This window comes from Xiphias gladius, chromosome 24 (assembly GCF_016859285.1).
Source record: "Xiphias gladius isolate SHS-SW01 ecotype Sanya breed wild chromosome 24, ASM1685928v1, whole genome shotgun sequence".
In the NCBI taxonomy this organism is placed as follows: Eukaryota; Metazoa; Chordata; class Actinopteri; order Istiophoriformes; family Xiphiidae; genus Xiphias; species Xiphias gladius.
In genome coordinates this window covers 23,610,366-23,629,364 of record NC_053423.1, presented here as the reverse complement: position 1 = coordinate 23,629,364, position 18,999 = coordinate 23,610,366, and the positions used below count along the sequence as shown (strand labels likewise).

Below are 18,999 nucleotides of genomic sequence, written 5' to 3'. Positions count from 1 at the left end.
TCTGGCTGTAAAATGCAGCAGGGCCCCTGTTTAAACCATGTATTCTGAAAACGTCTGCAGTGAAAAAGGCCCGTTTGTCCTCACAAACACGCAATTTGAAGCGTCTGTGCTACACCGGTGAACATCTTACCCACTGAGTTGCCCATTAAAAGTTCTAGCTTGCTCCCTTAGGTTGTTGTTTGCTGCACGACGGATCAAGGTGAACGGAGTTTACGTGGGTCCTGGATGATGTGGACATAGAGCCAGTAGCTGCTGAATGTTTCAGCAGCTCAGGTGACAGGACGAGGGTGCGAAAGTCCCCCCCAGACCCCCTTATGAGCCTAGTGGTCTCTGAATGAAGTGACATGGGAACCCCCCGATACTAGGAGAAGCGGACTTTCATGGTCAGCCGTTGAAGGCCAATGAGTGAGACAAACGATTTGGAAGAAATCGTCAGGAGCCACATGCCTCCCCAGAGAAAAAAAACAAAACAAAACAAACTAACATCCTGCCGCCTCCTCTCTGGGCTTCAGTCTGATGTCGCCTAATTACATTTTGGCCTTTATCCCAGAAATAAATTAAATATTCTGCACCAAACTCAAGTCACTTGTCTGGGCAGGACTAATAGACCAGTTTTAGGACTCCAACAGTCTGTTTGTTTAAACTTAAATAGACACGTGATAAAAAGGAAATAAAAAAAAACCTGAATAATTAGCGCTCTCCACCCTCGTCAAGCACCCAATGAGAGCTTTTGAAAGTTGTCTTCATCCTCTTGGTAGGGGGCCACCAACTTGCAGGATTTTTGACAAGGAGTATTAATATATAATGTTAGTTTGTTTTCTTACACTTGTCACATATTTCAAGGCTTAAGGGAGCTGTGTGTGTGAGATAGAGAGACCTACTGCCTAGAGAGAGGCATTCACACTAATTTTTGTACAGCAAAGACAATATACAACTTCAAGCCTTTCCACAAACTGAGGACTTTATTATCACGTTAGGTGCTTAGAAAAGGAGCCACTATGCATGTTCAGTGAAACAAGACCATTCAGGTCAATACAGTTTCAGTGATGGGGGGGGAAAAAAATGAAAAAAAATAATCCGTACAAACACTGCGTGGTGGGGTCCTCACTACTGAACAGACGTGACTATGATATAAAAAGGTATTATCATTATCATCATCATCATCATCATCATCAGCTGGACGTTTGTCACAGAAGAGTTGGCTCCCGGGACGGGTGGCATGGCACGGCATCCCGTTACAGGTGTAGGAAGAGGGAATCGTGGGAGGGAACCATGAGTCCCGACAGGAGACTTTACTCCTTGGAGAACATGTGCTGGACCAGGTCGCACACGCGGTTGCTGTAGCCGAACTCGTTGTCGTACCTGCAGTGGGGAAAAAAAAAAAAAAAAGGTTCAAGATTCAAGTCAGTGCAGTTCGGCTTGTAGCCCTTGTTTTGGGTTGGGGAGATACCAAAAAACAAGCTCATTAGAAATTCTATTCAATCCCCTATTTCCGATCATCCATTTCAGTCATATGCCGTGGTTTTTGTATCGTACTTGTCAAAGTTAACAGTTTAAAAAAAAAAAAGTCCAGAAATGTAAAAAGATTAAATTGTTGTTTTGGTATGATAGATGGGGTTTTTCAGAGTTTTTAAGATTCTTTTGTAGGGACACAGAGCTTAAGGCGAATTTCCCTTCAGGTGAGGATAAGGTACCTCATCCTCCTTAACGATATGTACGCTTTGCTCAGCGGACGTCGGTGTCGGCCGTGGTTGGCGACGTTTACACCGATTCAGAGACCCGAAGGACCTCGCGACACCGCACGCCGTTCACTCACCATGAAACCAGCTTGACAAAGTTCTCGTTGAGTGCGATTCCAGCGCCGGCATCAAAGATGGAGGAGTGAGGGTCGCTGTTGAAGTCTGAGGACACCACCTGAGCGGAAAGAGATGAACGCCGGTGTTTGTGCTCGCTGAGAGAGCTGCATATTAAAAAAACGTCTACAGTGTGTGTGTAGATTGTCGGTGTGAAACCGTATAAAAAGGACACTGATGGGTTTAGAGCAACCCTGCTTTACTTCTTGTCCGGCCCTGAATACATTAAATCGGCACATCCCACGGTAAATGAATCCAGCTGAACAGTAGGATTAAGAAATCTTTAACTACCAAGTTATTTAGAAGCGTGCTGCCATCTAGTGGCTTCTGTATGACACTACACGCTATCATTAACATCAAATGTCTATTACTTCTTCTGGTCTTTTTATTTAAGTCTAAAAAAAATAAAAACAACAACAACAACAACAACAACAAATGGGTATCTTGTAGCAATGTGACTCTTTGTGTACCTGGTCCTCTGTGTATCCCAGAATTCCCTTCATGGGTCCCTCGGCGGCGGCCTTGACGACCTTCTTGATGTCATCATACTTGGCCTGAAGGAGGGGACATTTTTAATTAAAAGCAAAAAAGGGGAGGAAATACATCAGACACACGAATCTGAGGTCTGGGTTTCAAAAAACGGCAGCATCAGAGAAGCCATTTTCATAACAAACTTGATTTCAGGTGTTTCTTAAAAACACATGTCAAAGTCTAAAAGAGAGTAATGTCTCAGAACAATGGAGACTCTACTAATACAAACAATGTCTATATCTATCGGAATAAGGAAGGCCAGGCTCCGATTCTCTTCCGCACTGGACCCCATATTTAAAGTCAAACACAAGAACTCTAGACAAAAAGGGAGAGAAGGTAACCATCGGCTGTACATTGGTCCCAAGTAAAGCAGCCTCCCCCATTGTGAGGTCATATAAAGGTTAGAGATACTTACGGGCTTCTCCAGGCGGACGGTCAGGTCAACCACAGACACGTTAGGGGTGGGGACACGGAAAGCCATGCCGGTCAGTTTGCTGTCACAACAAGACAGTCAGAGTCAGATCCAGAGTAAGAGCTCAGGACACGTCGCACTTACTAATGCTTTTGTTCCCTTTAGAAAAGAAGGGTCCCAAGACTGAAACTAGCTGCAGAGGTCAGGCTTAGTAGCTACACAACAGCTCCACTAAACTTTGGGTGCGTCCAACGGCGCAGTCTCCACGTCTACGTGCCTACTAGGGGAGACATATTTCTAGTAACTGCTCTGGCGACGGCGCCCACGCCACCAAAGTAAGGAACTGCGTACCCGTTCAGCTCGGGGACGACCTTGCCCACGGCCTTGGCGGCTCCGGTGGAGGCGGGGATGATGTTCTGGGAGGCACCACGTCCATCCCTCCACAGCTTGCCAGAGGGGCCATCAACGGTCTTCTGTGTGGCGGTGACAGCGTGGACTGTGCTCTGGAGGGAGCAGACAGTAAGGTGGAGACACATCCGTGACCTGGCGTTTTTTGGTTGCCCATCACATTTAAATCTAATTAGCAATAAACCATTGCGTTAGTTTGAGTGTTCTGCACAGCTACTCTAAATACAACGAACAGTCTGCTGCTGCTGGGTGATCAGCCGTCAAACCATCACGTTGTCGGGGAACTTTGGCTACAGGAGGTATGTAGATGGCAAATTTGTTTCTTCTTAAAAACGCTAAAAACATTATTCATCTGACAAATGAGTGAAACAAACAGCAGTGACGCTAATTCTTTTATAACTTTAACTCTGTTACTTCAAATGAATATACCAAACATGTGCTGGTTAGTTTGATAAACACGTTTTTTTGGCTGCTGGTCAAACGAAGTAAACAACATGTGGGCATCACTGTGGGATCTGATACCGGCACTTAATAACTTTGTACGATTACTTGTAATTAGCATTTGTTAATGTGGCCTATAAAATGTGAAATCAAATCAAATCGAAATTTGATAGTGAATAAAACGGCACTAGTTGAGACCAGGCCGCTGAACTGAGAGCAGCGGACTAGCAAGTAAAGGCCAACTCTGCCTTCTTTGTGTCCCCTGCGTTAAACAGCCGTTGGTGTGAATTCACAGGACGTAAAATGAAATCGAAGCGGCAGCGGTATCAGTGAAGTGTCTGGGGTCTTTACCATGAGACCCTCAACGATGCCAAAGTTATCGTTGATGACCTTGGCGAGGGGAGCCAGGCAGTTGGTTGTGCAGGAGGCGTTGCTATGGAGACAAGAAAGGGAATACGAGTCAAACACTAGAGTATATTTTAAGAGGTGATCTTGGTTTAACATTTGGTTTTTTTTTTTTTGGCATTTTTGACATGTCAAAGCATCCAGATGTTCACATCTGTTCTCAGCAGGTCTGGAAAAAAACTGACCATCTGTCCAATCTAGGGGTCATTATCAACAACAACAACTAAGATGAAAACTAGAGGGGATTTTAAACTCCTTGTCCTGAGCTAAAAATCAACAGCTATTTGTAAAAAGACAGAATAAAACTATCTACATTCGTATTAAACCGTCTGCTGCAAAAAAAACAAACAATACTTGATCTGAACATCTGTAACGGTGAAGAGTCCAAGCCTGAGTCCTGCAGGTCCAGGTTCAGAGACTCACCTGACGACCTTCATGGAGTTGTCGTACTTGTCGTGGTTGACGCCCATGACAAACATGGGAGCGTCAGCACTGGGAGCAGAGATCACCACCCTCTTAGCTCCGCCCTTCAGGTGAGCCTAAGGAAGGAAGAAACAAGAGGATCAAGGTCAGGTGAGGACACGTGTGTTGAGAAATTGTGCTCAGCAAATGAGCAAGGAGCTCCCTTCTGAATAATCCTCTTACAGCCAATCAATCAATCAATCAATCAATCAATCAATCAGATAAGTTCTCTGTTGGCACCAGCCACACTTATCGTCTTCCAGTGAAATCAGCCTGGCAGCAGCTGCTGAACTTACGGAGGCCTTCTCGATGGTGGTGAACACACCGGTGGACTCCACGACGTAGTCGACGCCAGCATCGCTCCACTTGATGTTGGCGGGGTCCCTCCTGCATTTAATCACAGACGGGAGGGGTTAAGATGCGCGGACCGCGCTGGAAACGGACTCGCAGGGCAAACGCTGCTAAAGAACAGCGCAGAAATTACGCGGTACGTACTCGTGGAAGACCGTGATGTGCATGTTGCCGATGACCAGCTTGCCGCCCTCGGCCTTCACCTCTCCGTGCTTCCACACACCGTGAGTGGAGTCGTACTTGAACATGTAGACCTGCAGCAGGGGGGGGGGTTGAGGACCACATTTAAAACAGCTTTCAAAAACAAGCATTAATCCCTGACTCTTAAGGGAAAAGACCCGATTGAATAAATTGATCAAAAAATGAGGTCTGATCACGGTGCAGCTGCACCATGTAGCATCAAAATCTCCGCTGGTAGCTTCTTATTAGCTCTCTGCCTCCAGTTATCTTCTTCACCTTAATGTCAAATTATTTTCACCGGTACTAAACTTCTCCTCGTTTTACACTTCGCTATCAGCTTACAGGATCATGCACGTCCATATAAAATCACTACAGGGGCTCCACACAGACAGCCGAACAACGGCTAAAAACATTTGATCCAGAACGAACATCAGCCAGTCCTCTCACCATGTAGTCCAGGTCGATGAAGGGGTCGTTGATGGCCGCCACCTCGACCTTGCCGCCCTTGGCGGCGGCACGGGTCACCAGACGGCCGATGCGTCCGAATCTGAAAATCACAGGAGGACACGGTTAGCATGGACGAGGAAAACCCAGCAACATTACGCATTGGACACCGATAACGCTGTGAAGACGCAATTTCCCCCCGACAGGTCAGAAAATTCAGAGGGAAACCAGGCATGAACACGGATAAGAGCTTTAAAAGATGACGTTTTGAAAGTTTAACTGGGGCTAAATGAGATCATCTCGACCACTCTGGATACTTTCAGGAAACTAATTCTTATGCCAGCCTCAGAAAGCATGAACAAAAGTCTGACGGACTGAAGGGTAGCGAGAAGAAATATGTATCAGTTTGAGCTTTGAAAGAAATGTGTGCGTCTTGGGACAAAAGATTTAATAGTCAAAGTGTCTGTTTTTAGTATAATCGTCTTTTACTTTTGTCTGTTCAATAGAGTTGGGCAAAAGCAACTCTGGCTCGAAGCCCTCAAGTTGTCCAGACTGATCAGTTTTGACCCAAAAACCCGTTTTCATTTTCCTCCTGAGCAGCCTTGTCTGCAAAAACCGCGCGTGGCGCCGCACGCACCTCCCGCATTCCCCCCCCCCCTGACCGGCAGGCGACACTGAAACTCAAAACGACAACGGGAGTCACTGCAGAGGACAGATGGGCCATACAAGGCCTGCCAACCTTGACTGAAGATAACAATAGTTGGCACCGGCAGCCGGTTTATGCCCAATATGGCTGCCATCACAGCAGGTCACACAGCGAGGGGCCTGAAACTGGAGAGGGGAGCAAGCGGAGGGCAGAGATGTTCAGTCAGGGGCGAATCGGCTTTTTCATTTTACCTATTAACCATTTACATGACAGCTTCAACCACAAAGGAAAAAAATAAAATATAATAAAGAGCAGTCAGAGCTGTAGGGCTTTAATGGTGTGTCATCATCTGGGAGACGTGTGAGAAACAGCAATGGAGGTAAAAAGGAGGGATGGAGGAGAGGAGCTCTTCTCGCTCAATTTAGCTTTAGATGACAGCGTGAGAAAAGGAGGACGCACACCTGTGGATGACGTGACCATCCAGATGTTGATGGCGCTACAAAAAAAAAAAAGGAGCTAAAGTGAGTGGCCACTTCTGCGTCAGTCGTTTCTGTATGGACCACGTGTTGGTTTGTTCTGAGTTTGCATTTAAAATGGCGTTGTTCTGAACGGCGTTTCTAATATTTTGTTCACCCCCATCTACATGTGATGTATGGTAAACATCTCACTAAGTAATGCAATCCGTACGACAGAGTTCAATCACCATCTCGCTGGCCCTGTGTCAGTTGTTAACTATTAGTACTAGAAATGCGGAGGCACAAACCGTCACTACGTCAGTCTTGGTCGCTGACGATTCTGGTGCATGACGACTTTCTAAAGTAAAGTTAGAGCTTTATAAAAATAAAAAATAAAAAAAGTGAGGAAATAAAATTTTACAGCGTGTTATGTAAAGGACGTTGAACTGCGAGGGAAAAAAAAAAATCTGACACGTTTAAAAAAAAAAAAAGTTTGTTTTGGATGAGGGGGGAGAATAAAAAAGGAGAAGACTTCACACCGTTATCCTGTTACTGTAACCACACTATTTATACTTCACATGTTCAGCACTGACTGAGTCCTGTCATGTAACGTTGGATGTCTCCAGCATTGAGGAGTCACGTGACACACACACACACACACACACACACACACACACACAGTTTACGTGACTGCACATAAGGACGTTTTTCCCTTGTCTAGAGTCCCACAGTATGTGAGAACCCTTTGATCAAATGTGCTGGATCAACCTCAGGCCGAGAATGATTTACACAACTGTCTAATCAAACTAGCTGAGGCAGATTTGAGTGCAAAGGGAAACAGATGGTTTCAGATTAAAAAGCATCTAACTTAAACCGAAGTGACGGCCCGAGAATGGTGTGTGTGTGTGTATATGGAAAATTGTCTGGGGAACGGTTTTCGCAGCAGTTTCTACACTAGTGTCAAGACTGACGGGTGTCACAAAGGAAAAAAAACAATAATCTGGCAAAAAGTCAGTGTCAATAAGAGGTTATTTACGGCTGCAGGGCTTTTTACTTTAATTCATTCCCTCTGTATTTGAACCAAACTACTACTAAATAATAATAATAATAATAATAATAATAATAATAATATTTATTAAGGGAGCAGTGGGCAGCCACATTGCAGTGCCAGGCCTCAGGAGCAGGAGCATTTCTAATCAACTTTCACGTTTTTGGGTTGGGAGGAAAACCCGCGCAGTCACCGGGAGAACATTCAGCTCCTCGTAGAAAAGGTCCAGAGCCAAAACTGAGAGCCAGTTTAGTGGACATGCAGTTTTCCTCGGGTTAGTTTTGGGAAGCCACCAAGCAGCCAGAAGGCCAAAATGGACGAGTGCCCGTCTCCTGTTTCTGAGGCTCAGTGTTGCCGTTGGGACGGCGCCAGGATCGAGGAGCTAAATCGTCTCTGCAGCACGACAGCAGCTGCTTCACGGAGGAGGAGGAGGAGAGGAAAAAAAAAGGTTTCGCTGGTGATCTCCGTGCCCGAGCAGCGTCCATAAACCTCGGACCGGATGGTCTCTGAACTTCAGCGGAAAGGTTAGAGGGTTAAAAATAGACGAGGGGAGAATAAAAGGAATGTGACAGCTGAGGAGAGCAGCGATAGCGACGGAGAGGGGATCGGAGGGGTCCTGAAGGGTGTGGAAGTCTTCTTCCGGCGGTGTCACGCCAACCGTGACACCGCCGGACTATAAATAACCCAAGAACAGACGGGTCCGGTCCAGAGCCCTGTCACTGTCACTGTCCAGCATTTGGACAGAGAGTCTCACACAGTTGCTCAGGTAGAGCTGCAGTTTTTCCTTCAGCAGGAAAATGGGAATCTGTGTGATTCCTTTACATGTGTAGCGTTTCATGCCCAGTATGCAAATACAGGCTCAGCTAAAGATCTTTAATATTTGGTTCTATGTCCTGCACTAATGTAGTGTTCTAGTTTTCAAAGTCATTTCTTCTGTAAAACTGTCACTGAGTAGCTCAGATTTATTTTAGTGTTGAATTACAAAACAAGACACCTTCATTTAAAAAGGAATGTTGAGGATAAGTTTGCAAAATAACTTTTATATTCATTTGTCACTTTCACTTCCAAAGTGACCTCTTAATGCGGTTCAGTGTCTTGCTCAAGGAAACTCGGGTATTTAGACAGACTGTTGAATTACATTCTACACACACACACACACACACACACACACACACACACACACACACCTTTATTTATTAACATTTCTAATGTTTGTATTTTACTAAAAACTTATTTTAGTGAGCTTCTCTTCTTCCTTAGTCCACGAAATGATGGAAGACACTAGAAACTGCCCATAATTTTCTAGATCCCATGGTGACGTCTTCAGAATGATCCTGTTGTCCAACTAACAGTCAAAAAATAATTTATAATTCAGTTTACCGTCACATTAGACGAAGAAAAGCAGCAAATCCTCACAAGTGAGAAGCTGGAACCAGGTCATGTTTGAGATTATTGCATGAAAAGTTACTTTAACAATTTAATCAATTATCAAAGTGGTTGTCAATTAAAAATCGATTAACTGTTTCAGCTCTGCTGTAAAGTTAACTGATCTCTGAAGTTCAGACAGAGACACGGAGCATTTAATCCAAGATATGGAGAAACTCCTCTGCTTTTTGATTCTTTGGCTTGTTCGGTTCTACAAGAAACCTACAGCATCACTTTATCTGCTTCAGAGAAAAAAATAAATAAATACTGTCTCCACACTGAGTCACATCCTCCTCTTAAAATTTCCTTTCCTTCAACCGACTCCATCTCGCTCTTGTCTTGAGGTTAAATGATCGAAATCCTCTCGCAGATAAACACTGGGGAGGTGACGGGAACATCGTTGGGGTCCCGTGGTTAGAGGACCTCTGCACTCTCGACCGTTAGGTGCTTGTAACATCAGTGACTTAGGAAATTAAAGGCTTTTCTACTGTTGCCCTCGCGTCGTGTCGACCTGGATCAGAGCAGCAGCTGAAAACCCCCGAATATTTAAAAGAGGTCCAGTAAACCAGAGACCTTGTGCATCTGCTGCGGCCCTTCCACACTCCGGTCGCAAGATGCCCGAAATGCAGGATGCCAACGTGTCACGTTTCAGACACGAAACCAGAGGAGGATTTAAGGACTTAAGGATTTTTGGACGCTGGCCCTTTCGGTTCGTTCAGCTTGCGCCTCTCGTAATCACTGTCACCACCCAATCCATTTCTAAGTAAATGTTAGTCAAGCTGGGAAATGTCCGAGGTTGCGAATGGCAACCGGGGGACGAAATCACAGCCCGTCTTTGGCCAACACGTGAAGACGACGTTTGAGTCTGTCGGGGGATTTGGAAATCTGCCTGTGCGGCTTCCCCCCCCATTCTGCGTGACCTGTACCTCGATTCTCACGAGAGCAGTAACCAGACGACCAACGATTGAAAGATGATATTTCAGCAGCCTGCAGGGTTTTTGCCTTTGCCCTTAAATAATTTATAAGGATTAGGAGTCCGAATACCTGATGACTAGTTGAGCTGCAACAATTAGGTTGATTAATTGATTAGTCAAAACAAACAAACAAAAATGAATGAACAACTATTCTGATCAATCAATTAATCATTTAAGTCACTTTTTAATGCAAAAATGCCAGAGGTTTTCCTATTCCAGCCTCTCAAATGTTTGGATTTGCTGATTTTTTCCTCTTTTAAAAACACAGTATGAAAGTGAATGAAAAATCTTTGGGCTCTGGACGGTTTGTCAGACAAAACAAGCAATTTTGAAGGCGCCACTCTGGGCTCAGGTAAGTGGCGACGCGAGTCTTTCACTAACTTTCTGACGTGATTAATCGGATACGGGCCCCCGAGCCGCACCGAGGGACAGAACCAGAGACACGGAGCAGACTTTGAAAAGAAGAACAGAGCATCAACTCACCCGTTGATTCCAATCTTCACCATGTTGTCTGATGTGGTCTGGTCCTCACTGGAAGAGAAAAAGCATGGACACCAAATTGATCACCCAACACAAGACAAGCAAAGCTGGGAAGCTGCAGCAAAGTTCCCATGAGTTCATGACTAAAACAAAACAAAATGGGAGCTGCAGAAATACTGAGATTAAACCAAGAGGAGAGAGCGAATCAGCGTTCTGCACAACTTTTAAGTTCTGAGAACAGCTGAAGCACAGATGAGGGGAAATCAAGAGAGAGCTGACTGAGCAACGACCACAGCACCACAAAAACCAGGTGACCCCCCCACCCCCCACTTCCACCTGTTGCTCGGGGCAGCGCGTAAAAACCAGAACCAAACTCTCGAAATCCTCCCACTGCGCTGCTCCGGACCATTTCGGTCTCACTCACGACGAGAGGAGGTTCAACTGTACCGTTGAGAAGGCACCTCGGTCAGCCGGTCCTCCGGGGAAGAAGCGCGAGCGGGGGAACGAGCAGCCGTGCCACCGCCATTTATCCCCGCGGCGCGCCGCCGGACACGCCCCCGCCAGAATGTCAAGGTCGCCGTCCGCCGGAGCTTATGCAAACCACCAGCCGACGGGGTCTACGTGGGACTTTGCACCTGCGGGGGGGGGGGGTAATACAGAAGCCTTAGACTCACCTGGACGTCCGGTAGCCTCGCTCTGATCGCCTCGTTTGATTTATGTCGACAGCGCGCGATTCGCAAATGTCCGTGTTTCTATTAAATCCCGTTCCTCCGCCATGCAAAGTAGTCCCCGGGCAGAGGATGAACACTGGTCGCAACGTGACACCGCCGATGGTGGGCCAAAAAAAATCTGCCCCCCCCCCCCGACCCCTGTAATGCAAATACAAGGGTCCCAAGAGACATGACCCCGTGACATCTAATTATTATCAAGGATTTGCGTCTCAAACAAAGAGGAGTCAGTCTAAAAACAAAGGAATGAAGAAAATGAGGCTGAAGCAGCAACAACCAGTCTCACGGTTTCAACACAAAACACACTTTCGCCTCCATGTGTCATTTTTCGCCCAGTGAGTATTAACACAAGCTGCTGTCTTTAAGGAGGGGGGGGGCATGACAGTTACAACCAGTTTTATAGATCCGGTTCATTCTTAAAAGAAATAAAACCTCAAATCACCCCGACTGTACAACTGCGTTGGTGTTGGAAGGACACCCGACCCCGATCGCTGACCCCTGCCGCGGGCGGTGCCTTCAGAGTTCTCCCTCGTATGAAGTGACCGCCTCACCGTGGATGACGCAACCGGTGGGGTCACGGTGGCCGGTTGGTAGCCAACATTAGCCGACCCTAGGTCGCCCGCACACCGCTCGGGGGTAGATGTACCGATCACGGACCCGACAAATGCCGGATCCGGGAGGTGAAGACGCCAAAAATGGGCCCATATGACGGTTTTTGTTTTGTTTTTTTACATTTAAAAAAACAAACCTGTCAGTGCTCTCTGGTGGAAAAAGTTATGCTTTGGTGAAAATGTCTCTACTGGGATTCACGTAACCACAGTAACGTCGTGTCTGCCTGAACAACCTGTCCGTCTGTCCGTCCATCCATCCATCTGTCTGTCCATCTGTCTCTCCATCCTTATTAACTTAACTTATTAATTTCCTCTGTCATGTCATCGTTTCACCATCATATCCTCACATCGCTGCGGTGCTCTCACCTGTGTCTGTCAAGTTTTTCAGCTCTCTGAATGGAGACTGTAAGAGTCAAGCAACATCTGAACGTTTTCCTCTCCTGTTATAAATGTTTATATTTATATAGCTGTGATCTAATAATCACATTTTGAAGCTGTGTGGCTATGAAAGACCATTTTTTTATTATTGTACTGAGATTTTATTTTAGGTCAAAACTCGAGACGCTGATTTAAAGGACGGAGTTTTGATTTTTGGGGACTTAAAACATAAGGCTGGAATTATTCGTCATCAGATCCCATGAAAAGGCCAAAACAGCGCGTCGGTCGGTCTCTAAATACTTCCTGAATTCCCTGTCCCGTCCGTGGAACGCATCCCCAGGTGAACTGGCCGATGAAGAAGACGCGAATCTGCTCACAAATATACGGTTTAATTTCTTTTTCTTCAAAATAAAAGCTCAGCTATTCCGTAAAACAGCGGGGCACTGTGGGTTTTAGGAAGCTTTTCTCAAATAGGAAGAAATAGTGCATTTTATGGGAACTATTTTCAGCAGCGGATTAATCCAGCGAATATTTCAGGCAGCAGGACGGTGTGTGTGTGTGTGTGTGGGACTAAATAAACCACAGTGTGTGTGTGCGCGGTCTTGGTGATGAAGGAACATGTCGCCCAGTGTGACAGTGTGACTCACTGACGTGTTTTTAATAGTTTTCGGAAACAAAGGAGCTCTGAGGCCCAGAGGGATGAGATTCATCAGGCTTTGGATACACACACACACACACAGCACTTGTTAGCGGGACACACGCATTGTTTGTTTTTGTTTTTCTGACAAGGAGACTGTCAGACCCAGGTTTTAAATGAGACTTGAATCCCAGAGTTACGTATCAGGCCCTCCCGTGTGTGAGAAGGCAGTAGGAGTCTTGCACGGGACCCAGACCTGTGTCATCTTTCGCCGGATCCCTCTAACCCCGCAGGCCGATGGACATACAGCTCTTTAAGTCGGTGAGCGCCGGGTGCGGTAAAGGTCGGCCTATAAATATGACATCCAACCTTCTCCTGCTCCGAGCCCGAGCTGCCTTCATATAGTCTCAATATGTCAGAGGCTGTGACATTTGGTGGGGGGGGGCGACGCGTTGAGCCGGGCAGCGCCGGACGGGGTCGCAGACTCCGCCGGGGGCGAGAGAGAAAGGGACTGAAGGGCTGGGTTGGATGTTTGAAGAGAACCTTAACAGCCCCCAGAGAGAGTGAAATAAAACAAAGGGGAGATAAGGGAGAGGTGGTTCTTTTGTGTGTGCGCACGCAGGTTGTGGTGTAACAGTGTACCTACCCGCAGATTACACGAGAGCTGGTTTCCGACGGGCATTGTCACCGGTCAGTGGTGCGTTCCAGCTGCACTGATAATTCCCCTGATCTGCCAAGACCATGCCTTATCAAAAAAAAAAAAAACCCGGGGGTTGCCATGACAACACTCGTGGTCAGACAGCCGGTTAATAATTCAAGTCTCTCTCCCTCCCGCCCGATATTTGTCTTTCCGCCTCTCAGACTGGATAAACGTGTCGGATCCTGGTTCAAGATTCAGCGACTGTTTTGTGACTCTCTTTCTCTCTCAGTCCTTTTGTTGCTGTTGCCTTCCAGCTGGACGTCTGCTGCAGCTGAGCTGAACAACTTCACCCGAACATGTTTCTCTCTCTCTATATATATGTATGTATATATTCTGCTGCTCAGACAACTTCCCCGCCTAAAAAGACACCACTTCATTCTCAGAGAACTCCGCAGTTAGTGTGAAAATGCTCCGATGCGCAGCCTTCCGTCATTCGGATTTTCGTGTCCATCTTCGGAGCGACGACCCCCTTCACTGTCAGCATTGCTGTGGCGGCCATATACTGATATGAAATGACCCGATAAAGGGCCACCAAAGTCCAAACCTGTCCGCACTAATAAGCCACACTAGATACTGAGGTGTGATGCAAACACATGTAAGTACCTGCAGTTCATTTTGAATTATTGTGACACTTGAGAACCCAAACTTGAAATGTGTTTGTTTCTCCCGTACGGGGGAGGACTCTTTGCCGAGGTTCAGCAGCAGCCAAGGGGCTTTTGGAGCTAATCTTTATTTCCTGCAGTCCGCGGCAGGTGCTTCGGTTGGGTCGTAAATGCAAATGGAATCTGTTCGCCGATCGGCCGTCTGTATCTTCATCTTCTGTCACCGCGTCCCCTCCTGCTTCCCTCAGTCTAAGATGACTCTGCGACACTGACGCTCTTCGGGGAAAGAGAAGGGGATTTTATTTTGGTTCTAATCCCTCATACGCTTCGAAAACAAACGATGAGTTCTAACAGATATGTTCAGTTTAACATTTATTACATTGGATTCAAACATTTTTAACCTACTTCAATGATACTTTCTATCTCTAATAACGATATAAGTAGAGTTGCAGTATTGGGAGGGGTCACGTCGTGTTTTTGGGGTCAAACCCCTTTAAATTTGAATTCCATGCTCTCTGTGATCTTACGTATTGAAGTTATGACACTAATAAGAATCAGGGAGCTTGATGTTATCACTGAGGTGCTTGAGCCATCTGATTAGTTTCTCGTTATTTTGTTTCAAACACAGCTGACTGGAGAAAAAACAACACAACAACAACAACACACACACACACACACTAAAAACACGGTCTGATGTCTGGATAAAGTTCCAGTCTGGGCTAAAAGGGTCCAGACCTCGGGAAGCTCAGTGGTCACTGTGGCGGTGCTCATGTCTGCTTAAAGTACACACTGTAAACAAGAGCTTCTGTGTCTCAGGCTGGAATTTACACTGCAGACTGTACGTCTACGAATGTTTCTGAGGAAAGTCCAAAAGGCAAACATCATGACTGTGTTCTTTTGTATTTTTGTGTAATATCCATTGCGCCTCAATTCACCATATCAGCCATTTATTTTTTGGATTGCACATATCCACAATTTCGTTCTAGTCTTCATTCAGCAACACTAAAGACCAGATGATATGGTTTGGATTTAGAACTTTCGGTGCACAAAAATAACCTTACGGTTGCCGTAGCTGTTTCTCGGCTGGTTACCCTCGCAGAAATCTCCCGCACTAACCCTGACCGGCTTCTCTGGCGGGAAAACCTCCGTCAAATGGAGATTGAAGGTTCATCCTTGGCCTCGCAAACAGTAGTTGACAGAACAGCCTCGCCAGGAGATCCATTTAGCGGCTGTTCTTGAGCTTTCCGTCATATCGACCGATCTTCTTCTCGCAGAATCGTAGATGGTCAGATTCTCGTTTTTTCTCTCCGAGAACTTTAAGAGCCTAAAAGTTGAGACGGAGAGTTCGTTCTTGGCGTCGACAAGACGACGACGCAAAATCCATCTGCTGAGGAAGATCGAGTCATGCGGTCTGAAGATGCAGAACAGCTACTGAAACTCAAGGCCTCTAGTCCTGATTTTGGTTTTCTTTTGCTAAACTACTGTTTCTTAAGGTCAAGAACGAACTGTCCAGGTCAGCGGTAACAGGACTGGTAACTTGAAAGCAGAAATCAGGAAGCCGGTGTATAAAAGGCAGTTCACTGAACCAGGGGTCAAATAAACAGGCTTACGGCTGACAGCTCGTAGCCAATCACAGCAGGCAAACACATTCCAAAAATCGTCAGGACACGCAGGACGTCAGCGGCGGGAAATCCAGACAGGTCGGAGGCGGCCGACAGGACACACAGAGGCTGGAGGTTTCCCTGAAAAGCAATGTGGAAAATACCAATGTAAGAACAGTTCACTAAGAAGAAGAAAGCAGGAAATCAACTTACAACCGTGCTGTTTTTGCTTAATATTACTTCTTTTCCTCATGAAATGATCAAATCCGAGCAGCCCCAGGAGGCTCAAACTGTTTATGGAGATGACCTTTTCTAATTTCATTTCAAGCTGATGACATTTGTAGCGTTTCCTCTGAGTGAATGTGACAGTGGGTGCAGGAGAAAGAGAGAGAAAGACGCGGCGCAAAGGTCACGACGCAGACCCGAGTCTGGACGGCGGGAGCGGGCGATGGAACCTGCTGAGCCACCGGGACGGCGGACGCACAGCCTCCGTGGCCTCTGGCATCTGCAGTTTAAATTTAAAGGCGATTCAGAAGCTTTATCCTACGTGTGATAAGCCATGTTTTAGTTGAATATAATGATCTGTGACATTTTGTATTCAAAAAAATGCCTTATTCTGCGACTGTCATGACCCTCACTACTCTGTGTCTGTGCATTCCTGGAACGGTAAGAAGAAGAGCTGGGTAGCTACCATGAGCAAATTTGAACACAGAAAGAAAACAGCGCCACCGAGAGAACCATGAACCTCAACAGGATACTGAGGAACTATGACACCGGGCGGCTTCTTTTTAATCAACCGGGCTGATGAGAAAATATATGACTGAATGTGTCGATAAAGTTGGGTCAATGATAACAACGGAGCGTGAAAAGAAATATAAAGTTTTATAATTTAAGGGCTCCGTTCCGGACTTCCTCTTCGTTAGCTAAATGTCTGTCAGACAAACTGGACCGAACGGATAAAGAAGCCGTGGACTGATCTGGCCCCGCAACCTCATGGAGAAGGAGAGACAAAGAGGGCAGAGGCGGTTCAGGGACGGATGCAAAAGACGGAGGAGGTGTGCAGTTCCGGAGACGAGACAGGAGGAGGAGAGGAGGGAGAGGACGGCTCTCCGACAGCCCCACATGAACACAGGTACACAGTCATTTCGCTGCTATGTGGTGCCCTCTAGTGAAAATATTAACAACCTGCTGAGGCACCAGGAGACAAACCACCTACAAAACCTGAGCATTTTAAGTTCTTGACCTGTGGGAAGACGATGTGCAACAACATAATCGAACCTTGTTGCTACTTATTTGTGACAGTTTTCTTTATTGTTTTTGTTTTCGTTCTCATTTATCGTGTGGAGCCACACTTACGTTCTGATCCTTATATTCGGCTTGTTTTGTACTTTCTTGTTTTGTCGATACAGTGTGACATCAAATCTATGTTTGTTATTATTGTTATTTTTGCTGTGTGGAAACCACTCTGTGGGAGCTAATAGGGATCCGAAGAAAGAATAACGAATCGAGAATAAGATCAAACGCTTGACTAAAACCAGTCGCAGCAGCTGGGAGACAGTGGACCGCTGGAGACAGATCAAGGACAGTCACATCTGACAGCAAAGACAGTCTTTGAACAGAGACAACAGTGAACATCTACTCCCATACTCAACCACCTGTTATCACCTGACCAAAGTGTGGGACTTCAGTCACATCATGACACCTGAGGCAGCGCCATTCACTGATGAAAACCATGAAATAAGGTTTGAAATCACAGAAAAGTTAGTAAGTGGACAGTGAAGCTTAAAATTGTTTTGTTGCACATCAACAAAATGACAAAAATAAACTTCATTAACTAAGTGAAAAGTTCATTCTCGACTGTGGAATGAGAAGTTTGGCAAAAAAAAAAATCAAGGTTCCCTTACTAGCTTTTCTTCTGGAGCTTTCAACCACCTGAGTTTTGGTAACTTGATATCACTTGACATTGTATATTTTTTAACACAATGTCTCAGGCGCTTTGTCGTAATTTTTCCCTCTCCTGTGTTCATATTATTTAAACTCGCATTAACTGGTTTATTGACCACTTGGGGAAATCGAAAACATCAACATACTGTAATGTCAACTTTTTAGTTGAAATAATGAACTTGCTTGCAACGAGTTGCATATTTATACATACAGCAAATAGGGAGCAGCATTATCAACCTTTTTGAGTCGTGCCTCTGACCACCTGATGACTCTAAGTCCAGTACTCCCTCTCCTTTAGCTCTGGTTTTGGTCTCCACCTGCTCCTGAGGGAAACATCTGGCTCTTTAGCTGCTAAATGCCCCGCCGTGTTCAGCAGCTGGTCCCTGGCTGCGTCTGTCTGCTGTCTGCTGCCGCGTACAGCGGATTATTAGATCTCGTCTGCTGAAAACAGCCGCCTGCTGCAGCCAAAAAACGACGCCACGAGAGCGGTGAAAGTGAACCAGAGCAGTAAAGTACCAAAACTATGAGCTGAAAGATGCTGTAAAGCTCCACGGAGCTGAGCGGTGCTGGAGATTTTGGTGATAGAAACTCATTTCACACAGGAGTAGCCACGTGATAAAAGGTTAATATAAAAAATATTGTTCAAAAAAAGATTTAAAACCTTTACAGACAGATAGGCCCCTGTGAATGGATGGATTTTAAACTTTTATTTACCTGCAGGTAAAAAAAATCAGACTAAATTTAGATCTTGTTTTCACTCCAAATAAATTGCACACTTGCTCACTCGGGGACATCAGTCTAATGACTTCCTGTTCAGGTTTCACCGCCATTATTTGGTGCCGACGGAGCCTGAATCTCACTGTCGCACTCTAGAGTGAACACAGAGGGAAAGAAAACAACAGCTGACTTGCAGATGATAACTAGAAACTAGAGCAGGTTGTGATTATCTCATCGCATGAAGTCCTGTGTGGCTGCCACCTCGCAGGGCGGCCATTCTAACGCACCTTTCCCCCCGCAGGGTAAGACCATCCGTCTTCATTGAGCTGCAGCCTTTGCCTCGGCCAGGGCGGCTGGATCCGAGCGTTCTCCTGGCAGATGGGGAGCGTGTCGTCCTTGTCTTGTCCTCTGCTACGGGAAGGGGCCTCTAATCAGCTCTGCAGAGAGGATGCGGGGATAACTGGCAGGGAACCAGGTGAGGCGAGGTAAATGAGATGGGATGGATGCTGCTGAGGTGGGCTGAGGTGGACTGTGTGGGAGTTTCAATTCCACATTCAGTCACCCGG

At 46.1% G+C, this 18,999-nt stretch overlaps 1 protein-coding gene across 2 annotated transcripts; it reads right to left on the bottom strand.

Moving 5' to 3' along the window:
• Window positions 1-935: 935 nt before the first annotated feature.
• On the bottom strand, window positions 936-11,080 carry LOC120786240 (glyceraldehyde-3-phosphate dehydrogenase-like). 2 transcript variants are annotated; one of them, XM_040121546.1, is made up of 12 exons: window positions 10,963-11,080; window positions 10,519-10,566; window positions 5,491-5,590; window positions 5,008-5,117; window positions 4,809-4,899; window positions 4,474-4,589; window positions 3,997-4,078; window positions 3,148-3,299; window positions 2,800-2,878; window positions 2,324-2,407; window positions 1,817-1,914; window positions 936-1,362 (listed from the first exon to the last, which is right to left on the bottom strand). In XM_040121546.1, exons 2-12 carry the CDS (start codon window positions 10,539-10,541, stop codon window positions 1,293-1,295), a joined length of 1,005 nt encoding a protein of 334 aa, XP_039977480.1. In that variant the 5' UTR covers window positions 10,542-10,566; window positions 10,963-11,080; the 3' UTR covers window positions 936-1,292. The 2 variants fall into 2 exon arrangements, with proteins under 2 accessions (XP_039977480.1, XP_039977481.1); XM_040121547.1 differs by having other exon boundaries at window positions 10,940-11,026.
• Window positions 11,081-18,999: the final 7,919 nt, after the last annotated feature.